At 38.9% G+C, this 17,372-nt stretch overlaps 1 protein-coding gene across 2 annotated transcripts in view; it reads right to left on the reverse strand.

The window, feature by feature from the left end:
- Xpo4 (exportin 4) overlaps positions 1-17,372 on the reverse strand; it is an 84,371-nt gene that overhangs the window by 36,445 nt on the left and 30,554 nt on the right. For both annotated transcript variants that reach the window (XM_075949773.1, XM_075949774.1), the window contains exons 5-7: positions 16,244-16,360; positions 15,383-15,536; positions 3,309-3,421 (exon numbers count right to left, since the gene is read on the reverse strand). In XM_075949773.1, coding sequence (XP_075805888.1) covers positions 3,309-3,421; positions 15,383-15,536; positions 16,244-16,360 — 384 coding nt within the window. The remainder of the gene's footprint in view (positions 1-3,308; positions 3,422-15,382; positions 15,537-16,243; positions 16,361-17,372) is intronic.

Genomic DNA, 17,372 nt, shown 5'->3' on the forward strand with positions numbered 1-17,372 from the left:
AAGCGCTCTAGCCCTCCTCTTTCTTTTATGAAGCATTGTACTCTATATTTGTTTCAGGTTATGTTGGTTTTGACTCTATAAATTTATAAATTACTTGACACCAGGATGTCCTTGTTTTTTTTAAAATGCATTCACTAGTACAGTATGGGACACAGTGAACAGAGTAAATCCTTGTTAACTGATTCCACTAATCATAGCCTCTTAGCTTCTTAAGATCAAGTAAAGATATTTAAACCAGTATAACAGCTCTAAAAATTACAGTTAAATGACTTACTTGATTGTTTATTTTTAATTTAGGGCTCCTCACTACAATGACAGAGTTGAATATGACCATATTGTATACTGAACCTAAAATATTTACTGTGGTCCCTGATAATATAAAGAGTTTGCCAATCCCTGGACTGAAACAAAAAACACTTCAACCTATATTCCATTGTAATTTAAGCTTTACCAAGTATAACACACAAAATTGTATGCATGTCTTGGTTGCATGCTCTTGAATACATTCTTTTAAGCTCTTTATCTTAAAAGCACAATTCTGTGCTGTCATCCTTTGACTCTTAACCTGGTAATCAAAATTCACTGAGATGCCCAGGGCCAGATTCTACCAACAGCAGAAACAGTGCAGGATGGGACAAGAGAAACTTGTTACATAATTTGCTCCACACAGGAATCAGATGACCTTTCATTTCTGGACGAGAGATGACAACACAAAAGAAAAATGTGCTTAATGAGAGCGCTAGTGCTGGCAATCTCAAAACAAAACAAATCAAAAAACTGTCCCGGGAACAAGGATTAATTTGTTTTCTGAAATAGGAGTCATATAAAACTCATGTTAAACAAGTAATTCTTGTGATATATAGATTCATGGTCTACTGATTTTAGCATGAGAAAGCATTCCCTTCATAATTGAACATGTATTTCAATCTAAATGGTATCATACAATTACAAACAGATTACCACCTCTGCAGAGAAAGGAGTCAAGAGGAGGAGAGATGGACACCCACGGAGGCAAACAGAGAGACCATTCACCAAATAAGCATAAAAGGCACAAGTTAGCAAGAAAGACAGACCTCTGCTAAAGTATGTTTAAACATCAGATGCCAGTGTGCCTTTCACACTGAAAACACCCAGGAAACATGCAGATTATGAGGTTTGGAGAGTGTGGAGTGTTCTGTGCTAAATGCAAACTGAAAAATCATAGGTGAAGTGGTGCCTGATATGCTATGTGTGGAAAAGATAGCAAAGCAGAGAGCTAAGAATGACAATATTCAGAGAGCAGAGCACCAGAATCCTGATCAGAAAAGTTCTCCCAGAAGAGTAGGAAGAAAAGAAAAACTAACAACTTTGTAAACTTCTGAAGAGCAGAATGCAATCAAAATCACTTAAATTTCAGATATGGTCAATAAATTTAAGTCTCACTCCCATATATTTATTTACAGAAATCTAGCATAATAATGATATCTAATAAAAGAGATTAAATTTAGTAATTAATTCATAAGTAAAGCTAAATTTAGCAAAACTCAAATTAAGATTAAGTCATGTTTTTTGCCACAAATTAAAATTGTTTATAAATTGCTTAAATACAAATAGCTACACTCATAAACTACTAAAACGACAGAGTAGCAAAGGGTTAACTTTTGAATTCAAAGTTATTTGTATGTGGTAGTTCACAGCTGACAGGAACAGCTGTCTGGTTTGTCTAGACAGCTGTTCAGACCAAGTCGAATTGTTTGCAGCATTGCCAGCAAGTTTTTCACCTTTTCACAAACTGCTGGAGTGGGACCTACTTTCTGTCGAGCAAATAAAAAGAACTGAACTTGGACTCATATCAAAACAATTCCTGCCAGATGAGGCATTCCACAAAGTCCTTAAAATTTTATTGCAAGTCCTGTTTGATCTTGCTCATGTTTTTAGCTGTCTTTCCCTCTGATTTAAAAAGAAAAACAGAAGATGACTAGTGCTCAGAATAAACACTTCCATAGAAAACATCTTTTATGAAGGATAGAAAGGAGCCTTGGTGGCACAATACTTGTCAGGCACACACAAGACCCTGGGTGCAATCTCCAGAATCCCAAAACAAGCCACTATCGTAGAAAGCGATTTTTTTAAGTATGCCTAAGGATGGACACTCTTTAGACATTTTAAAATATGGAACACAGTACTAAAATATTTAAATGGTTCAATCACAAAAGGATAATTCATACTTCAAAATGCATGAAATGATAAGAAACTATAATAATTCAGACTGAACAAAACTGTCTTATTCTTTTCTTTCTAATTGGTGTTTACCTAGATTGTACTGGTTTTTATTTTAAGTCACTGATCTAACTACATACCTGTTTTGTAACTGCAAATTAGCTCCCAACACACACATATATGTACTCCAAAACTCACTGGCACATGTGGGAATATACTGCTTGCTTCTTGAAGCAAGTTGACACTAAGAGGCCTAAATGTTTAAAGTTATAATTGAAATATTTAAGATAAATTGCTCTTAGTTCAGGTCTTGTAATTATGAGTATAGTCCACTAGGGGAGCAGTTTTCAATGTAGCCCAGGGAACCCTCACTGTCTAAGCCACTGCAGACAGTGTCCACAAGTGCACTAACACGATTCTGCTCTTTCTTGTGCACTGCATACATACACACAGAGGCCTTTTCCTGAGATCACATGATTTAAGATACCAACTGAATGAAATATAAAACAGGAAAATCTGGTTGTCTTTTATTAATCAGATGAGTAAAAATACAAAGCAAACAAAACCAAAACCCAGTTATTTTCATTATATTTGCTTTTAAAGTATTTGTTCATTGAAGTTATTTATATGATGATATAATAATTTCTTGTTGGCATTTTTAGTGAAATAAAATATTTTTTAAAGTTTTCAGTATGAATTTTCAGTTTATTTTTTATTATAACACGTTATAGTTTAGTCAAAGACCAAAATTCATGCCATTATCGTGTTTTGCTTCTATCAGTTTGAATTTGTAATGTGATAATAGCTATATTATATAACAATAGTTATATAACCCACACAAAAAAAGCTAGTAGGGAATTCCAAATTTTAAGAGTGTAAAGGAGTCCTGTATTTACAAAGTCTAAGAAGGGATCTAAGCCCTTCAAAATGAGATAGTATTTGTACACTAATTAGCAAGATTTGTCATATAATTTCTCCTTCACCAGGTGTGTTAATGAGAAGAAAAATCAACAGGGAAAAAAAGAAATCTGTCACGTTTTACTTAAGAAAAACAAAGGCATTTCCTCTTCCCGTGTCCCCTCTTAACAGAGAAAAAGACTAGGACTTACTGTGAAGAAAAGTTCCATGACTCTGCTGTCCAGAAGAGTCTCCCGCCAGGACTCCGTTGGCTTCAACAGCACATTTTGTGAGGATTCGAACATAGCTATATAATGTCTGCCCAGTTATCTAGTGTCAAGGTCAACAACAATAACATTCTTACTTTGTCTAAACTATAAGTATACCCTAAATATAACAGCAGCCAGCTAGAAAGAATGCAATGGAAACAGTTTAAGCCTCTTCACATATGCTACATAATTCATGCATGAAGCTAAGGAATAAAAGGCATTAAGTGCTGAAAAAAAGAATGCTATAGGAATGTAAGATAACCATTTTAGTCATTATGTGTACCATGCCATGGGGATACAGAATCCTTGACAATCAGAGATCTTAATGGAGGCAACAGAAGAAAAAAACATGACTTAAAAACAGACACCAGAAACCAAACAAAAAGAATCAGTGTCTTAATTTGCCCCATCACTTCCCCAATATCTTAAATAGTTAAAATCATATATACAAAATGTATCTTACATAGATAATAGGGAAAATCAGCAGTTTTCCAAAAGAAGTATGTTTACTAGAAAACAGGAGAAGAACATGAAAGAGTAACTATGCCTCATACTGGGGGAAAAAAACACCACCACCACCCTGAGATCACAGTAGCCCAATATCAAGTCAAAACAAAGAATCAAGTGACTGACAGAAAACGGATGTTTATTTAAAATTCCCATAGTCTTGAGGGAAGCAAAGAGGCCTCGATCCCCAGAACTCACTAGACAGCCAGCTAGCCTACTTGGTAAGCTCCACACGAGTGAGAGACCCCATCTCAAAAACAATGATAGCCCCCAAGGAATGACTTCTAACGTTGTCCTCTGTCCTCTACACAAACATACACACATACACATGTACACCAATATACATGAGCATACACACACACACACAGAGAATAAACAAAATTTCCCAGACTCAAACAGTATATAAGATGTTGAGGTATTCAATATCAAATATGCTTCAAATAGAATAAATTTTCTGTAAATAACTTAACCATCATATATATACATTTGTAGGTGTTGATGAACGTAATTCACTCAACGGCATGGCCATAGTAACTGAAGCTTTAAGAAATGAGAGGCCGCCTTCAATGGAGAGGGTAACTTCTGCCCCTTCCATTGGAAACAAAGTCTGACCTTGGCAAAATTCTCACTCATGAGAAATCTTGACATAGGCATCTAAGATGACACTATGCATAAATTCAGGCATATCATTTCCTAAAACCCAACTCATTAATTTTAGGGAGAAATTATTTGCAGAAAAAAAATTGAAGGCCCTAAGAAGGCTTTGGTAACCATTTTTCAAAAGACGGGTAGAACATGCCTTTAATCCCAGCAGAGGCCAGAGGATCTGAGTTCAAAGTCAGCCTGGTCTACAGAGAGAGTTTCAGGATTGCCAGGGCTACACAGAAAAACCCTGTCTTGAAAAATAAAACAACAGGGCTGGAGAGGTGGCTCAGACGTTAAGAGCATTGCCTGCTCTTCCAAAGGTCCTGAGTTCAATTCCCAGCAACCACATAGTGGCTCACAACCATCTGTAATGAGGTCTGGTGCCCTCTTCTGGCCTGCAGGCATACACACAGACAGAATATTGTATACATAATTAATAAATACATTTAAAAAAAAAGAAAAAAAGAAAAATAAAACAACACAAGAATGTTTTTTGGGTTTTGTTGTCTGTTTGGTTGGTTGGTTTTTTGGCCTGAAGCGGGTGGAGAGGGCACTGAGTTGTCTTAAGAAAGAAAGTCACTGCTTCTTTCTGAAGTCATTCCCAAACTCCTGCAACTCTAGCAAAAGCGAAACCCTGAACAGGCTCATTTAGCCTTTCCCTCTTCCTTTATCTGCCCCCTTGTGGGCAGAAAGAATGAAACCCCAAGGAAGGTAAGCCTGAAATGTGCAAAGAAAAAGCAGCCGAGAGCTAAGAGTCCTCAAGATGAAGTGAATTCATTTCTTAGCAGGCACCAGACTACATCAACACAGCACACGGCTGAATGGCTGATTACTTTTAGAAAAACAAACTGAAAGATTTACTGATGACATTATCATGTATTCAAAGAGTCTGACAGCTATTCTCTTTATAAGTCTTTGAAATTCACAGCAAAGCAGGTAAGGGATCTTCCGTCTTTGGAACAGAACATCTGGGAAAAGAAACAAAGGCTCTATATCTCAAAACAGAAAACCAATCCATTTATCTTTTTCTAGCTTTAGTTTCATTTTATTAAAGGTAAATTTTTATTATGTGAAAGGTCAGTATGAAATACAATTATTAACCACAATATCCTGAAATGGTGTGGTGTATAGTACAGAGATTACATGACACTGTCAGGGGAACGTGTACACGCAGATCTAGATCATATCAAAACAATGTAAAGAACTAAGAAAATTCAATTTCTATTTGTAATTCTCAAATATTGTTGTAGTTGAGGATATTTCAAATGCTATTTCAATCCTCAAGTAATAATGTAGAATATGGCTTTTTTTGTTGTTGTTATTTTTTTTGGGTGGGGGATTTGAGACAGGATTTGTCCATAGCTTTGGAGCCTGTCCTGGAACTTGCTCTAGTAGACCAGGCTGGCCTTGAACTCACAGAGATCCACCTGCCTCTCCCGAGTGCTGGGATTAAAGGTGTACACCACCACCACCTGGCTAGAATACATTTTTTAAAAAGAAAAACAGATAAATATCACCACGGTCAGAACTCAGAATCTAATCTAACTGAGCTGAGGTGCTAAAACACAATCTTCTAACCTGAGTCATCTTAGTCCCTTGGAAAACCAGCCAGCTACATGTAAATTCTACTGTAGCCTGGAGCAGAATCAACATTCCCTGCCCCTCTCCACAAAAGCCTCTCAAATGTTTGACAGAGGTAAGCTCACAAAGTTCTGAGAAATGAAAAGCACATCCACACCACCTGCCCTATTCTGTAACTACAGGACCAAGTCAAACACACACCAGGCCAAGAGCCAGAGGACAAGCTTAGTCACCCCTACTAATAACTCTCACCAGCTAATCCTATTAAGTCTTCTGTGTCAAGTTCTTGAACAGACTGCTCTCAGAAAATACATTTATCTCAACTACAGGGCAGGGTTATAGTTTGGAAATACTGTGAAAATATATGGGTACTTACATCTGCAAAGACGTTCTTAGGCATTTACTAACACCTTCAATAAGGGTATCATATTGTGATAATGAAAGAAAGAAAGAAAATGTGGGGATGTGTTTCAGTTGGCGATTATTCTGCATGCATACAGACTTGGTTTCAACCTCCAATACTCCATAAACTGGGAGCACATGCCTATAATCCAAGCTGTAGGTAGACACAGTACTGATGAAGACACAGGACATGGAAGAGCCAGTATATTCTTTTACATTCCAAGGGTAACACAAAATGGTCCAGCTGCTATTGGAAACAATGCAGCAGATGCTCAAAATAATGAAGGTAGAGTTCCTACAAACCTGGATCAAGATTGCTAACAAACCAGGAGGGGCACACCTGTAACCCAGCACATAGGAGATAAGTACAGAAAGATTAGGAGTTTAAGGCCATCCTTGGCTACACAAAGACCCCATATTGAAAAGAAACCAAAATAGCAAAAACATCAGAATAATCACATCAAAGACCCAACGCCTTAGACCATAGGAAATGGCAAAGCTTTCTCCCCTGGTTCAAGTGTATTGATAGTGTTGATGATGTGCAGAAAATATCCAAACTAGTTTCCCCTACATCCCCACAGCCTGAAGACTGTCCTCTACTGAGACTGTTCTTACAAAGATTAGGTAAACCTACTTCCTCAATTCAGCAGTATACCATAAATCCTGCCTCCATGTTTACTCATAGGCAATATATCCCTGCCTCCTTGGTCAACTGTTATGCTGAGCTTCCTAGGTGTTGTGGTTACTCTATCAGAAAGCCTAGCCCACCTGCTTTCAACTTGTCTGTGTATTCTTTTCTTCATTCCCTCACTGGCCCAGCCAGGCAAACTCCTGAAACCATGCAGAGACACAGCAACCCTAAGAGAACTTTAGAACCAGAGTCTAAGCAAATGTTCAAATAATTTTAACACACTGACCCAACTGAATGACGTTTCCATTTCTTTCATTTAGTCAAGCTCTGCACATCTGGGTACTGATGACAAGGACGCTGCTTTGGAGGTTGGCCCAGAGATTTCTATGTCATCAAACTTCTACGGTCCACTCTGATACACCGATTACCTTCACGCATTAGAAAGCAGGGCTAGCCACCAAAGCTGGTGGGAGATGAAAAAGCATAGTTCACTGTCTTAATTACTTTCCTATTGGGTGAAGAAACACCATGACCAAGGAAACTTATTTTTTTTTTAAAAAAAAAAAAAAGCGTTTAATTAGGAGCTAGGGCAGTAGCTGAGTCTACATCTTATTCACAAGTATGAAGCAAGAGCTGGGCGGTGGTGGCGCACGCCTTTAATCCTAGCACTTGGGAGGCAGAGGCAGGCAGATCTCTGTGAGTTCGAGACCAGCCTGGTCTACAAGAGCTAGTTCCAGCACAGGCTCCAAAACCACAGAGAAACCCTGTCTCGAAAAACCAAAAAAAAAAAAAAAAAAAAAAAAAAGTATGAAGCAGAAAAAGCTAACTAGAAATAGTATGGGTTTTTGAAACTTCAAAGCCCACCCCCCACTGACAAACCAACTTCACCAAAGCTACACCTCCACCTCCTAAACCTTACCAAACTTCTATCAACTAGAGACCAAGCATTTAAGAATGTGAGGCTGGGGGGGGGGGGCGGGAGGGAGTGGCAATGGCTTTGCATTTTCATTCAAACAACCACATTTGCTCTTTCAAGGAATTAAAAAACAAAAAACAGCTCAAGCTGAGATGCAGGACCACACTGTTGACCCTAATCACTGAAGCTCTCTCTCAGTGGGAACATGTGACTTTTATCTAAAACAAACATAAAACAATACCAAGAGCACTGCCAGAAGACCATTTAAAACTGCCTTTGTATGTTCAACCGAATGGACCAGTAATTTTTCATTGGTGACAACAGCTTTGTACAGAAAATTTCCCAGTGGCTCTCTGTGGGTTTGAGGCCAGCCTGGTCTACACAGCAAGTTCCAGGACAGCTAGGACTACACAGAGACTCTTGTTTTGAAAAGAAGCAAACAAACAAAAAATTACCAACAACAGAACCCAAAGGGTTAAACTCCCACGGTCATGATGTGCTTTCTAAAAACAATGACTCTGCTGTCTGAGTTAAAATGCACAGAGGTCTTTAAGGATTCATTTTAGGAATCAATAAACCCAAACTTTGCACATGCACACAGTCCTGATTTCATGATTCGCTTGTCACTCAAACTTAGAGCGGGGAAGACATACATAACCCAGAGGCAGCTCTAGTCCCCCCACCATCACTGTCCAAATTAAGCAACACCATACCCTAAGCTGCAAAGCACACTCCGTGACTGCCTTGCTGTGGCATTCACAGAGAACGACTGAACCAAAACAACCTAGGCTGCTCAGGGAATTAAGAACTCAGCAGACAGAATACCTTACACGTGTTAAATAATTTTAAATAAATCATTTTCTACTGAAAAGTATTATAGTTATAGCATTTAAATCAGATTTGCCCAAACTGATGCCTCAAGTTCCCAATGACACCCACGCTTCAGCTTCTAAGACACCTCTGGCCTAAATTTCTATGTAGTTAAGCTAAGACTGAAAGCAAGTTCATTAGACTTTAAAAATTACTCATTCCATCCCTCTTGCTCTTGCACAAACTACACAAAGTACTATGAGCTGAGTGGGAAAGAAAGAGAACATAAACTGGCTTTGGGTCCACCTTCCTTTCTCTGCCTCTGAGCACTTTCTCTGTTCCTGAGCTGCAAACGCCTCTCTGCGGCAATAACATAGAAGTACTGGGTCTAGAACCCAGGGGAGAACAGGGCACAGCATGGACAGGAGGAAAGATGGGCAGGAACAACAAAACTAATCAGAATCTCCTGAACAATTGTACAGGTTACAGTTAGCAAAATTAACTGTGCCCAAAGACTAAAGAGTCTGCTTATCAATGACTCCTTCCTCCCAATGGCCTAGGGTCAGAAATTCTGTTTCTTTTCGGGTAGCTTTTTCGTAAAAGGAAAAATATCCTGGAAAGGATAATGCAAACATAATTCCAAATACTGATTACTCATTTTACATTCTTTCTTTCCAACGTGTCCTATCAGACAGCAACAGAAACATTAGTTGGTATAAAACTAATTACTCAGGGAGAACGGAAGAAAATACTTCACAACCAACCCTGTGTTCCATCTGTATTTAAATATTCTATCAGATGCTGATTTTCACACGGTGTTCCTCCACTTTCGAACAGATTTAGGGCAGATCCAACCGAACTTAATAAGACCCTGACTCATGAAGGCACCCCACACCACCAAGTGGCTTCCTACTTTCCTCACTACCTCAGCTGAGCCTGGGCTGTCTCAGCATCTGTGTCGGGCCTAGCACTGCAGCGTCACACCTTTCCCAGATCTTCCGTCTTTTCAATACTTCTTCCAGCCTGGCGGCAGTATAGCTGATATGTTCTGAGGATTATCTACACTCGCCTTACTTCTTCACTCTCTAGGCATGATCCGTCTCTAAGGTACAGCTTTGCCCTTCTCCCTCAAACAGATTCCCACAGGTTCAATTAACTGTAACAGATCTGAGGTGCATCTGAAAACAATCTCCCAGTACCCTTGGGAATAGGTACTGACTATCTTTTGTTATTATTATTATTTTTACTTTATTTTATTTGGTTTTCATTTTTGAAGATAGGGTTTTACTGTGTAGCTCTAGTGTAAGTCCCGGTCTCGGGCCGGCCTCCATCTTTGGAGACCCTGCCCCTGTTCGGTGCTGACTACCTTTATTTGACACACTCAGCTTTTCTTCTCCATGCACTCAGCCGGTCTTTTCAGTCTCCTCGGCTTCTTTCTGTTTTCCAAGACCATGGCTTTCTGTAGCTCTTTGAAATTAAGGAAGTGGGATCAGTCCTGCAATGTCCCACATAGCAGTAATGACTCCCCAAATTGCATCTTCACTCCAAACCATCCCCGACAATACGATTCTACTAATGGGCACGTGAAGGAGTGTACCTAATCAGTAAAACAGCATGATAAACCTTGGCACGCCAGATATTTTTAAAGGCTTCACAGAGACATAATTCACATACTATACGACTTGTTCAGTGACTTAGTAGTTTTACTATCTTCACAGTTGTGTACCATGAACATATCTAATTTTAGAGCAGACTCATCACCCAGAAGAAAGTCTGGTATGCTTTGCACTCATCTCCTGTGTCTTCCCAAACACCACCACTCTAGGTGACCACTGTGAGCTGCCTCCAATTTGCTCATTCTGAACAAAATGTGATCAGGTATTCAAGTACTCTCTAAATGGTTTCTTTCACAACAGACTCTTTCTTAGTACAATGTTTTCAAAGTTTTCCTGTTTTAGCATGTATAAGTACTTCATTTTTTAAACTAACAAATAATATCCACTATATGGATATACCACATTTTATTTATTCACTTATCAGCTGACGGACCTTGGGTTTGTTTCCACTTTTGGAACTGTTGGGAACACTCACATGCATTTGTGTTTAGAGGACTACTCACATTTGGGGCCTGATAACTGTTGCTGTAGGGTTTCCTATGTACTCTTCGGGGTTTACCAGTGTCTTTGGTCTCTTCCCATGAACTGCCAATAAAACTACAACTGTGGCTTGCTCACCCTACCATGTATGTATTTAGTAGGTGGTAATAAATACATAGGAGGCAGGGTGAACAAGCATATTTGTTTTTATAAACCAGTGGTTCTAAGAAATAGTTTGTCCCACACTGATCCATCAGCACTCCAAACTGAAGGCTAGCTAGACTTGGCTTCAGAATTACAGAGACACCAGCATTCACTGACTAATCAAACATCATCCTGGTCTCTTCCACTTTTGTAGTCAATAATCACCTGCTGGACACCTGGATACTCACATGTATATGAATAATGGTGACTCATCACCTCAAACTACACATGAAAAGTTAATCAAGGTGAATCAAAAAGTACAGAAGTCATAGACTATAAACCCTTGTTACCATGGATCAGATTGCTTCTGATTAAATGGAACATCATCAAAACTATAGATTTTTGTGCTTTGAAAAATACCACAAAAAGTAATGACTATAACCACATGTGCTGGCTTACTAGTTTGTTTCTCATGTCTTGCTAAGTTTGATTTCTTCAACAATTTAGGACCAACTACCTAGAGATGGCACTGCCTAGAGGCCAATCTGATGGGAGATTTTCTCAGTTGAGGGTCCCTCTTCTCAAATGACCCTTGTGTCAAACTGACAAAAAACTTTTTTGCAGTGCTGGAGACTGAACCCAGGGCCTTGCACATGTTAAACAAGAACTCTACCACTGGGCTAAGTCCCTTGTACCTTCACAATAAGAAAATACACAATAATATGCAGAGGTAAATGAGTATAATGTCTACCCCTAGTCCCAGATGATTTTTTTTAAATGTGTGTTTAAATATTACTTACATCTATATGTGAAAATTACCTACTCAGAGGAGTACTCAGAGCTGTAGTCCAGCCCACCAATATATGGAACTGCACCAATCACTCACTGGTCACATAAATATTCACTCATAAGCATGAAGTAGAAAAATATTCTCAAGACCTAGGCATGGTGGTACATATAAGAACTTTCGAAACTGTGTATGGGTATCCGTGGAAGCCAGAGGAGGATATTAGGTCCCCTGGAGACAGACAGGCAGTTATGAACTGTCCAACATCAGTGCTGGGAACCAAACTTGAAACCCCTGGAAGAGTAACAAGTATTTTTACCAGATTAGCCATCTTTTCAGATCCCGCACCTCTCTTTTGGATCTTACCTATCGAAGGCAGGTCTCAAACTCACTAGGTAGTAGAGGACAACCTTGAACTTCTGATTCTCTAGACTCTCTACCTCCTGAAGGCTGAGATTCCAGGATGCACACTTCATCCAGCCACCCTCAAGATCTTTAGAGGAATTACTTTCTTTGGTAACACTGCAGTAGCTTTTATCCAATGCTTTATCTACAGACACCATAAAATATTTTATGAGTGTGTATCTTTCAGACAAACTTTGTTTTCAAACTCTTAGAGAACTGTTTTTCTTTTCAAAACAGTAACTCTCTGCCAACTATATTTTCCTCTAAAACAGACACTTTAGAATTGGCTATGATATATGCGGTGTAATTTTTGTTGATTTCACTACATACATAATTAATGTTTTGATAGCTCCATATGGACTGGTAATTTAAAATCTGTTCCAAGTTTTTTCAACGTTTTATTATGTTGGTTTTCTTGAAACTTGGTCTTGCTATTTAACTCTAGCTGGCCTTGAACAGATAGCAATCCACCCTCTTCAGTCTCTCAAGTGAATTCTGTGATTACAGACCTGTACTACCATAATTGACCTTCCCCTCCCTCCCGCCCCCCAAGATGGTTTCTCTGTGTAGTCCTCGCTGCACTGGAACTAGCTCTGTAGACCAGGCTGGCCTCAAACTCAAGATTCGCCTGTCTGTGCCTCCAGAATGCTGGGATCAAAGGCATGTGCCACCACCCAGCTCGATACATATTATTTTATGTACACTGGAGTTTTGCCTGCATGTATGCCTGTGCACCAAGTGAGTGCCTGGTGTCCAAGGAGGCCAGAAGAGGTCAGATCTCTTGAAATGTGTTAGATGGCTGTGTTCTGAGAACTAAGCCCTGGTCCTCATGAAGATGCTAAGTCATCTTTCCACCCTGATTTTTTTTAATCCTCTCTCACACAATACACCCTGACTGAAGTCACTCCTCCCTCCCACACCGCCCACATACCCCAGATCCACTCCTCCTATTTCTCTTCAGAAAAGAGAAGACCTCCCAGGGGCATAAACTGAACATGGCATAACAACTTTCAATAAGATCACACAGCTTTAATTCCAGCACTCGGGAGGCAGAGGCAGGTGGATCTCTGTGAGTTATAGGCCAGTCTGGTCTACAGAGCTAGTTCCAGGACTGTCAGAACTACACAAAGAAACCTTATCTTGAAAAACCAAAACAACAACAAATTATAATAAGAGTAGGAACAGACCCTCATGGGATGGGTGAGGCAACCCAGTAGGAGGGAAAGGATGTGGGGGAGAGACAAAAGAGTCAGAGACACCTCTACTCCCACTGTTAAGAGTTCCACAAAAACAACAACCAGAACATATTTGCAGAGTACCTAACACAAGCCCATGCAAGCTCAGTGATTGCCCCTTCAGTTGTTGTTGTTGCTTTTTTGTTTGCTTTGTTTTAATTAAAAAACAAAATAAAATCAACAACAAAACAAAACAAAAACTAGGACAGGGACTTGTCTAATTTCTCTCTCCTTTTTTTTTTTTTATAAATATTTATTTATTTATTTATTATGAATACAATGTTCTGTCTGTATGCCTGCAGGCCAGAAGAGGGCAGCAGATCTCATTACAGATGGCTGTGAGTCACCATGTGGTTGCTGGGAATTGAACTCAGGACCTTTGGAAGAGCAGGCAATGTTCTTAACCACTGAGCCATCTCTCCAGCCCGTCTAATCTCTCTTTACAACAAGATAGTGCTACACTGATACTTAAACTATAATAACAGACTTTTTTGAATAAAGTCCCCAAACCATCCTTTAAAAACAAATAAGGGACTGGAGAGATGGTTCCGTGGTTAAGAGCACTGACTGCTCTCCCAGAGGCCCCAGGTTCAATTCCCAGCACCCACATGGCAGCTCACAACTGTCTGTATAACTCTAGTTCCAGGGAATCTGACCCCTTCATACCAAATGCACATAAAATTAAATAAATATTTAAAAAAGAAATTATAGATTAAATATAGAAAGTTGATTAATGGGTGAAAGATAAAGGAGAGGCATAAAAGGAGAATATGGTTAACTTGATAGCAAGCTTCATTCATTCCAATGTGACTGCCCTTGGCAAAGAAGCCGGGAGAATTCCTGGTTTAACAAGTCAGTGGCTCACTTTATCTCATACCACCTGCCTCTCACAGTTAGTTTTCTAGTAGGTAAATATAGTAACTTGAAAATCAAAGCTTACCAGGCACCTTAAGTCTCCCAGTTCTACAGGTCTCAAACCTATGCACACGAATACAGCAGGTCTTGATTCTGTTGGAACAAAGACAAGCCTCATCCTAAAGCTCTGACAGGACTCTCCATCTCTAATCTTAGAAACAAACTCTCTTAAAGCCCCAGGAAAGGGCCGATTAAAGACATCCAGAACAGATTATATTTAATTTTCTACAGCAGGCACAAGTGTATTAGATCAAAAGGAGCATGACATGGGGAGTTAACTGTAGGACTATTTTACTCAAAGATACCAAGAGCTGCATAACAGCAGCTAACTGAATGTGTTAACTACGCTGTTTCATTAAATTTAGTCAACAGCCAACATCTTCTCTTTCTGCTTGGAAAAATTAATATTAAAAAGGTTCAGTAATTTGCTGGAGATCAACTAAGGCTTGAACCCAGGTCTGCCTGAATGAACAATGCTACAAGCAGGCACTACAGTACCCTAAGGCACAATGAGACGCCCGGCAGCAGATGCTCTGGACCGAAAGCCTATCACTAACTTAATACATACACTTAAACAATTCATAAAGACAAAACCAGACCCTTTCTAAGTAAAGAAAGCCAGTCACAAAATCTAATTTAATCACATGTCCAAGAAGAGAAGGTCTTTACTGCTGAATAAATATGCATTTTGCATATTTTGGCTTTTCCTTCCTCAGTCAGCAACAGCCTTATTAAACACCAAATGTTTTCATATACTCAACCCTCTTCAAAAAAGTAATAAATACAACTTTACATGTTCTACGTAGTCTACAGTACTATGGTATAATAAAATTCATTTCTCCAAAAAGAAGAAAAAAGCTAAGAGTATAAAGGACTGAGGTTTATGATTAAGTCTTCTACAAAGTCACCACAAACACAGCCCTTCCCACTACGAAAAGGATATAGTTTGGAGGGAGAAAATTCCAGCTCAGGACTTGGTTGGCTAGTGCAAGGTACCGCTGAAACACTGAAGACATCTGAGCACTGAGGTTCTCCCGCCTGCTGAACTCCTGAAGAACTCCAACCGTTAACATGAAGATCTGGCGAAGGTCTTCTTCCTATGCGCAATAAATCACACAAAAGTTTTGTATGACACTTAATCAAAATGCATTCCTTTTTAGAATCATAAAACAAACAAGAACCTTAAGGTTTCCATTAGATTGCTCTACTTCTTTAAGAATGTTTTCCATCTTGAGGCCTCTAACCAAAATTTACATCAGTGTGCTTCCAAGAGGTACCATTGACTGTAATATAAATGCTCCTCCATGCAGGAAAGCCTGTGAAGGTGAGTGTAACTGTAGAGCTGGGAGAGTCAGTTGCTATAGTGCAGAGCCTTAGGACTCAAGCCAGTGCCTTCACATAACTTTACTCCAGAGCCAAACAATACACGCGAGAGACAAAGAGCCCTCACCATCTGCAATAACATTTTAAATACATGACCCTCTTTGGCATTGTGCCAGTTCTATTTTTAAGGCCGGCAGAATCCTATCAATTGAAATAGTTATAGCTAAATACGATAAAATGATAAGCTAAGGATATTTATTATAATATTCTCTTTTTGCTGTTTAAAGATGAGACCTGAATAATAAACTCACCAATTACAGTAATCAAACCCTCCTATTTACTATATCCTATATTGAAATCTCAACACAAGTCTTCAGACGTAAGCTATCAAACATTCAAAACAAATTTTCTTGCCATTAGGAATAAACTGGGCAAAAAGTAGACCATCTAATAATTAAAACATAAAACAAAAAACCAGTACCTGAAAGACTCGTTTGCAGTTACCATGGAATTCCATACTCAGTCCAATGTTGCTAGTTTTACTTGAACTTGAGAACTCACTCAACAGTGCAGTTAGAATAGAACAGGCCAGAGTTTGCTAAATTCAATAAGAAAAAAACTGTAAGGCATGACTTTTTTCAAAGCTTTGTTTCAACAGATTTTGCTCAAATATATTCTCTGTATGCTGTCTGTCTGAGCTTTAGAGCTTCTAACTGCCAAGCAGAGACCTGGGTGAGACTAAGAAGACTTGCTCTCTTTGCAAAGTAATGTAGTAAATGCTAACAGTGCACGTCAACTCAAGTCAGTACACATCAGTGTAGGACTGGAGCTCAGGACACGACTCACTCAATCCTACAGTTCGACTGACGTTTTACATAATTGTTAAATAATTAAATAATTGTTAAATGCCCTGTTTCATCTAACTTACACAACAACCCGTACATTCCTTTTACACCTGAAAGGACCATGACTTGAAGAGGGTAGGTGATTACCAGAGGCCACCAACATTCAGACTCGGGTCTCCCACTCTATGTTCTGATGAATGTAAAAGCATTCTCAAACAGATGAAAAGTAACATTGACTTTAGTCTCCAAAATATCAAACAGTACCTCAAAACTTTTTAAATCAAAGAAAGAAACTTTTCTTTTACACTGGATCCACCAGACAGAATACCTCTCATTAATCTTATTCACAGATTATTTAGAGCCAAGGTAATAAGGATGGAGATAAGGATATGGATTATTTGGGCGCATTTCCAGGGGTTAAACAGAAATATGCACACTACCTCTGAACACCCGAAAGATTAAAGTCAAGATGATACTATTTCTGCAAGCTTATACAACAGCTGAACACAGTGGGACCCACCCCACCAACTGCAACATCTTTGTTCAGAAATGCTTCTGATGTTAGTACCTTGACCTTACAGATGCTTTGCTTGACAAATCTTAGCAAAGAGATATAAAGTTAAAATTTCTAACGACTGTAAGGCTGATATTTGCTTAAGGTAAGTGACAGTTACACAGAAAAAAAATACTACTTTTTAAAAAAGCACTTAAAATTTTCCTTTAAAAATGTTTTTCAAATTTTTAAAAGGAAGTAGTTACTGTTTA

This window comes from Microtus pennsylvanicus, chromosome 15 (genome assembly GCF_037038515.1).
Source record: "Microtus pennsylvanicus isolate mMicPen1 chromosome 15, mMicPen1.hap1, whole genome shotgun sequence".
Taxonomy (NCBI): domain Eukaryota; kingdom Metazoa; phylum Chordata; class Mammalia; order Rodentia; family Cricetidae; genus Microtus; species Microtus pennsylvanicus.